The 7,331-nt window shown below is 42.0% G+C and overlaps 1 protein-coding gene across 1 annotated transcript in view; it reads left to right on the forward strand.

Moving 5' to 3' along the window:
* The first annotated feature begins 1,716 nt into the window (after positions 1 to 1,716).
* Positions 1,717 to 7,331, forward strand: part of LOC143523660 (mitogen-activated protein kinase-binding protein 1-like) — a 6,702-nt gene continuing 1,087 nt past the window's right edge. The window contains exons 1-9 of the mRNA XM_077018214.1: positions 1,717 to 2,191; positions 3,446 to 3,537; positions 3,973 to 4,035; positions 4,148 to 4,205; positions 5,588 to 5,758; positions 5,876 to 6,013; positions 6,166 to 6,351; positions 6,580 to 6,740; positions 7,175 to 7,328. Of these exons, the coding sequence (XP_076874329.1) occupies positions 2,087 to 2,191; positions 3,446 to 3,537; positions 3,973 to 4,035; positions 4,148 to 4,205; positions 5,588 to 5,758; positions 5,876 to 6,013; positions 6,166 to 6,351; positions 6,580 to 6,740; positions 7,175 to 7,328 (1,128 nt within the window). The 5' untranslated portion in view covers positions 1,717 to 2,086. The remainder of the gene's footprint in view (positions 2,192 to 3,445; positions 3,538 to 3,972; positions 4,036 to 4,147; positions 4,206 to 5,587; positions 5,759 to 5,875; positions 6,014 to 6,165; positions 6,352 to 6,579; positions 6,741 to 7,174; positions 7,329 to 7,331) is intronic.

The following is a 7,331-nucleotide window of genomic DNA, read 5'->3' on the forward strand; positions in this document are numbered from 1 at the left end:
GCTTTCTTTTCTCGTTTTGCTGCTGTCCACGAGCCAAAATATGAGAGATGCGTGTATTTACATTTTATGTCGTCTGTTAACAAGAATGTTTCATTACAACATTTTTACACGCGACGACTGGAGTAAAGTCAGCCAATAGATACGCCTGACAATAGCAAACTTTTCATAAGTAAGTTATGTAAGCTGCTGTCATTTGGACCTCATTCCGAATGGTAATTATACACTTCTGAATAAAATGTTTAAATATAGTCTACTAAAACGTTTTTGCTATCACTGTTTTCTGCTATTGTGGAGTCACAGTGGGTGATGTGTTTCCATAGTAGATGTGACAGATGTACCTTGGCATGGGGTCACCAGTTCTTAATATGTGACCCCACTGAATTTCCACCTATAATCATTTTGAAAACAGCCATGTCTTTCCTGGTGACCTACCATCCCTTCACCTTATTAGACAGAAAAAAAAAATTATGAATGGAATGGACAAGTGCACTTTGGAATAGGGGTCACCGATTCTGACGGCTGCTGTCTAAATATGTGACTGCTGTCCATCCCCATACAAACTAGTTAAAACCCAACCAAATGTTTTCAGGTGACTTACCATCCCTACACCTGTTAGCCAAAGAAAAACATTCATGAATGGAGTGGACAGACTGACCGTGGCATAGGGGTCACCCATTCTGACAGCTGCCAACTGGATCTGTGACTTTAATGTATCTTCAAAAAATATTAAAAGATCGTTTTAAAAACGTTTTAGTAGACTATATTTAAACATTTTATTCAGAAGTGTATAATTACCATTCGGAATGAGGTCCAAATGACAGCAGCTTACATAACTTACTTATGAAAAGTTTGCTATTGTCAGGCGTATGTATTGGCTGACTTTACTCCTGTCGTCACGTGTAAAAATGTTGTAATGAAACATTCTTGTTAACAGACGACATAAAATGTAAATACACGCATCTCTCATATTTTGGCTCGTGGTCAGCAGCAAAACGAGAAAAGAAAGCGCGTCGGCGTAGCTTACGCAGCATTCGTAAAGCGCTCGTGCCTGTGAACTGAAACTGCGAAATAGCGCCCTCTGCGGTCACAAAATTCGACGGTCGCAGAATTCGGTGTAACACCGGCGCCACGGGGGGGCGAATGGGGGCGTCGCCCCCTCAATGTAAAAAATAAGACCCATTTATTTTACAACAATCGCTACATGGTGCCGCTCGACAATCGTTACACGCGGCCCTGCTATATTGCCAATTTGCCTATATAAAATTGCCTATACTGCACTGTATATACTGTATACTGGTCCGTGTACTAGTCTGCAGTCTAGTATCCAGTGTGCAACAAACAGATCATACTAAAGTCCTGCGAATGTGTGAAGGTTTTCACGTACTGGAATATTTAGTGGAAGTAGTACATCATCCCGATATCTTTCACGTACTGGAAAGAATTTCTGTTTCCTACAGCACTCGATATTCTGATTTTGGGGCCCAATCTATATGCGAGTACTATTCGAATAACCTTTTACATTTTTCTTATGATTCTTCAATAGCCAAATATCCATTATATTGACACCCAGTGGCCTGGATGTGTACTAAACTTATTTTTAACATGCCTGATCTATGTAGGGGGATCCGCACTATGGACAAATAACTGGGCTTACGAGGCAGTTTGATCATGTGATCTTAACGTAGAAAAAGTGCAAAGTAATCACTATTTGTTACTCTGGTGGTACTGTGCATTTAAACGTGCTAATACACGCAGCGTGAAGGGCGATATATATACATATTCAGCTGTTCTCATTAAAACTTGGAGACTTCTCTTAACTGGTATCTACGCAGGTGAAACCGACCAATGAAAATAAACGCGTTCGTGCCCCTATATTCACTCAGTTCACCTCTGGAGAACATTCACTGGTCTGCTGGTTGAGGAGCGAGCAGGTTTCAGATACGCTCAAAGTTCTCAGCACGTCCATGGGGAGTCTGAACTGACGCTTATTCCAACACTGGCACTTTGGTTCTGGATCATACGAACTGAGTTGCAAATAGGGAGTTGACACTCTTGAAAGATACAATAACCTTTTAGTAGAGGAACCATGGATGGGTCGACGATAAAAAATAGAATTAAAAGTCTTCTTCGGTCGCCGTCCATCAAGCTCGGAAAGAACCGACGGTGCATCAAAGAAACCCTTCCCAGCAAGGTATACCCCCCCTCCCGTGTCTTATAACAAGTGGGGCGCTAGAGAATTAATTTGGAGTGGGGCATCTTATAAAATAAATTGTTAACAGTTGCAATCGTCTTTATCAAAGCAATTAATCCTGTAGTAAGTTGTTAATTTAATGAACCTGACAGATGTTAAGACTGTTTCCTGATTTATAGTATTGGAAATTGGGGCATGTACATGTTTAATACTGTGTCAGTGGTCGCATGGTAATGTTTAGTTATAACAAACAACTATAGCCTATGATCTGTAGACTATCAGTGGCTTAAAAGTGAAATATGTTTAATGGTTCGGAACCCTGAATAAAGCTCTGCAAAACTATAGTAAAGATTATATTTTGCATCCAGGAGTTGACAGAATTCAGAGTACTTTATTAATACTCAACCAGTCTATCTTGGATCACAGTTAAAACCCCCATTTGTTTCCCTAGTTTAATATCAGTTATGGTTTTAAAGCCTAGATTTTTAAAACCCCAAACCAATAGAGTCCGATACGCGTTTCCAATTCCACTGTTTATAAGTACAGCGTAAAAAAGAGCAACATGAAGACATTTAGTCAGTTCAGTTGTTGGTGACTTCAGTAGGATCAGACAGACCCGCAGTCACTGAGCGTCAGTGACCGAGGCGCCTGATTCGGGTTCACGTTGTCTGTCTGGAAAATACAATGTCCAAACACCCTGAAATAAAAGCGTCGCAAAGGCTAGAATGCTTTGCTATTCTTTTCTAATTAAAGTAACAGTACAAGTCTAAAAACATGTCTTTTGTAACAGATTTTGCAAAATGTTCATGGAACAAACAAAAAAAATTATTAAAAAATGACCAACACGTTAAATGTTTTAAGGTAATTCAGTGTTTGCCTTGTGTTGTAGTGCACCACCTAGTCATCATTAATGGAGATGTTTGACTTGGACATAAAGTCTTTTAAGCACAATATTATTTCTTTATGTAATTGTCTTTTTTACAAGATTTTATATTTGATATATCTGGGCCTGCCTGTATGTTTAAATGAGTAAACATTTCCCCTAATGGTAATTCTAATATACAATGGCTGTACTCTTGTTTTTTCTTTTTGTTTGTTTTTTGCTTAAATTGACTACTAATGTGTGTACTACATTTCAAAATGTACACACAAAATGAATGAAGGTTTATAAGATGAATTGGACATTATTGATAAATACCATTGCATGATTTGTGATCACTAAATTCCTTCTTAAAAACCTGAATGCTGCTGCAGGTAACTCTAGAGAGAGTTCTTGGTATCACGACTACAGGAAACAGTGGATTAACTTGTGCTCCTTGCTCGGGGACTGTTGCGTATCCTGCTGGGTAAGTTTGTGATTTCATGGACATAAATAATGAGGGGAAAAGACTATCGGGGTTGTCTTTTTAGTTTTCACAACCTGTGTAATTCAATTATGTTAATGTAGGCTACATGAGCACATTTAAATGTAAAGGGTACGTAATTATGTGACTTGATGTGCTCAGTGGAGACACGCTGTGATGTTGTATGACCTTTTTGTTCTGTAGTAAGAGATGCCCTACGGCTTCTTATAAGTGCCTGGTGAACTGGGAACTGCAGAATCTCAGTGCTGACCCATTGATGGTTTTGAAAGCAAAGTTCCTATGGCTTTCCCCCACATGGCAGTCTTTTATGGACTAATCACAAGTCCAACTTCAGCTTAATACAAGAGTGGTTCATGTGTTAGTCTGGTGTTGAGTAGGCGGGCGCTTCCTAACTGATGGTGTGTGTGGTCCTTCCAGCTGTGTGGTGGTGCTACTGAACCCCAAGAAGAACAAACAGCAGCACATCATCAACACGTCCAGGTGCTCTCGTCCTTCTCATATGACTATTAATAATCACGAAGGGACTTTATATTCAGTGTGACTAGTTCTGCAAGGTGAGAAAAGTCTAATGTTCCTCCTTGTTTTTCCATAGGAAAACTATCACTGCATTGTCCTTTTCTTCAGATGGCAAATATCTTGTTACAGGAGAGGTAACGTATCTTCTGTTAAAGAAAAATTACAGAGGCATATGCTCAGTGTAACTTTCTGACTATGCATAAAAAAAAGTCAAATTTGAGACTTTTGATAATATTTGTCAAAACAATATCATTTTTCTAACAATCACTGAGGAGATGTGTATCTTGAGCTTTGCTTGCTCCAAGCATGCTAGTTAATGGCGCATGTCCAAAACACTCACTCCAAGCTCTGCTGGGCAGACCCTGACCCCCCACATTGGGAGGGAGGTTGCTGGAGGAGCAGGTAACTCCTCGAGGGTCTATGCTAGCGCACTGATCCCGCACTGATCGTCTTTGTGCTGCACGAGATGCAGATTCCTTCTGCGTGGCCTCTTCATCGTTTGTCACTGCCTCTCCTGCCCCCGTCCACGCAGTGCCTTTAATGCTTAACGCCCCCATTCACGTTTAGCAACCCCTGATAAGGGATGACGATCTGTGTGTGATTGTATCAGGTCAGATAGTGGAAATGGTGAAGCTACATCAAAAAGACAACGAAACCTAGAGAGCTTTAGCTTTGGAAATGATTTTATCAACAGTGTAATCTCGTTTTGCATGGGAGAATGCGTTATTGACTCCAGCCACCATCCTGTTGAGACCTCTGCTCTCATGTTGCCTACAACACAGTTCCTTCACACTCCAAACAGACTGGAATCATGCTGACACTGAACCCATGTCTCTTGAGTGCTCTTCCCAGCCATGTTCTTTATGTATGGTGCTATTCTCTTAATGGAATAGTTCAGCAAGAAAAAGTTGAGACAATTTTCTCCATTCTCCAAATGTTTAAATATTCTACATTTTGCTTCTTTAGTTTCCACCGAGGTTGTTTTTAGACTTCCTATATTAAAATGGCCACAATATTTTGCAAATCTAAAAACAGCAGCAGAAGTACAGTGAGGAGACTCTGCAGCTTGGTGTGGTTTGAGAAAGCAGATGATTGTCTGGTACTTTTGAAGATATGATTGAACTGTTTGCAAATAGCCGCCTATGTGCAGTCATCCTTAAGATGAAGTGAAACAGCATCTGTTTGAGTTACGCTGTTGGGTTTGTGTGTAATCTCAGGTACATGTCTTGCTTCCTTGCTTGCATGCCTTTTAATCATAGCATCTGTACAATGGCAAACATGCACACACCAGCAACATAACGTTTGGACTGGCTAGAAAATCCAATAGCTTAATTAGATATGATGACCACCACTCATGGTGGTTAGTGGCTCTCCTTTCTAAATTGTAAAAACCAATTTGAAATGCAGTTATAGAATGAACATTTCCGATGTTTTTGGAACAATGACCATGTATTCATTAAATATTGATGTAACTTTCCCTCCCTCTCCACCCCCACCCCTACCCCCCCACTCTCAGACTGGTCACCTGCCAGCAGTGCGTGTGTGGGATGTGTCTGCGGGCTCACAGGTGATCGAGCTACAGGATCATAAATATGGGGTGGCTTGTGTGGCCTTCTCTCCCAACAGCAAGTACATCGTCAGCGTGGGCTACCAGCATGACATGGGTGTCAACGTGTGGGCCTGGAAGGTAAACCAGGCACCCGCAACCAGCTGAGTACTTAACCTAATCTCTTTAAAACGGTGAGGAGCTTCCTGGGTTCGGTGGAGATCATGTTTGCGTTGTTTTGTTGTTTTACTCCCTTAGAAAAACCTGCTCGTGGCTGCTAACAAGGTGTCCAGTAAAGTGACAGCTGTGTGTTTTTCTGAGGACAGCTCCTACTTTGTGACTGCTGGGAACAGACATGTCCGATTCTGGTACTTGGAGCCCCGCCCCTCTCTTAAGGTACTGAGGTATTTAAGAACCACTCATGGTTTAGCAGAGGTTAGGTTCATAGATCTGATGCAGTAACTGACTCTGCTATAACATGCTGTAGTCCATACGTACTGTATTCTATGCTTGGCATCAACACCTTTTTGCTCAAACCTATTTTGCAGCAACTTGCATCTCCTGTTCCGCTACTTGGGCGATCTGCCCTCTTGGGGCAGCTACAGAACAACTTCTTCTGCGATGTTGCTTGTGGATGTGGTGACCGGTCAGAGAGCACATTCTGCATCACTTCCTCTGGGCTCCTTTGTGAGTTTAACGAGAAAAGGATGCTGGATAAGTGGGTCGACCTCCGGGTGAGTTTGCACCCCAAAGCTGCTCCGTTTTCATAACAAGAGCTAGAGAACTGCCTGTATTCTCATTCTGTATGCAATATTCCTTCAAGTGAAAATGCAGGAGACGTGGAGGAGATAACAGGCCTTCTGCAAACTTGGAGATTGCTCTTCAGACGTTTGAAAACCTGTAACGGTATTCACTGCCTCCTGTAACCCACATCCCTCCAACCCCTGGTGTGTCTCCTGTAGACCAGGGCTGCGTGTGCTCTGTGCGTGACTGAGGAGCTGATCTTCTGTGCGTGTGCTGATGGCACGGTGAGAGTGTTCAGCCCCTCGGACCTGCGCTTCCTCTGCACCCTGCCCCATCCACATCATCTGGGCATTGACGTGGCAGCCGCCACCTTCCACAGGTAGGACCAGCCTGGCCTCCCCGTGGACACCTGTGATTTTACGATTCAATCTCTTTTAGTGTGAGGTGAAATAAAATAAATGTATAAAAATCTCTAAAATCTAATGAGCAATCAAGATGTTTAACCCTCAGAGAAGAATAGCAGTAATAGATTATTTGTAGCTCAGATCACAGACAGCTCAGGTCACAGACAGCTGTCAGCAGGAGTTTATTTAATCCTTCTATATGATTTTTAATCCAGAGTACTTTGAGAATCATATTCAAATGTACCAGGTACTAGGTGGTTATATAGCTGTTGCTTTTCTTGTTTTGTGTCTCTAAACTGGAAATTCACTGGAGCGTCAACAGCTAATTCACATGAATATACTGCATGTTTGCTTTCTTTCCTACTTGCGTTTTGGAGTATTTCGGTCTCAACTGTTCTCCATTCCACAGCCCCTTGTTCTGGACCAAGCCAGACGCCCGTTACCCTGACTGTGTGGCAGTGACCTATGACCCTGTTAACCTCTGGCTGTCGTGTGTCTATAATGACCACAGTCTGTATGTGTGGGATGTTGAAGAGCTACAGAAGGTGGGGAGGGTGCACTCTGCA

The sequence above is a fragment of the Brachyhypopomus gauderio genome, chromosome 9 (genome assembly GCF_052324685.1).
Source record: "Brachyhypopomus gauderio isolate BG-103 chromosome 9, BGAUD_0.2, whole genome shotgun sequence".
In the NCBI taxonomy this organism is placed as follows: Eukaryota; Metazoa; Chordata; class Actinopteri; order Gymnotiformes; family Hypopomidae; genus Brachyhypopomus; species Brachyhypopomus gauderio.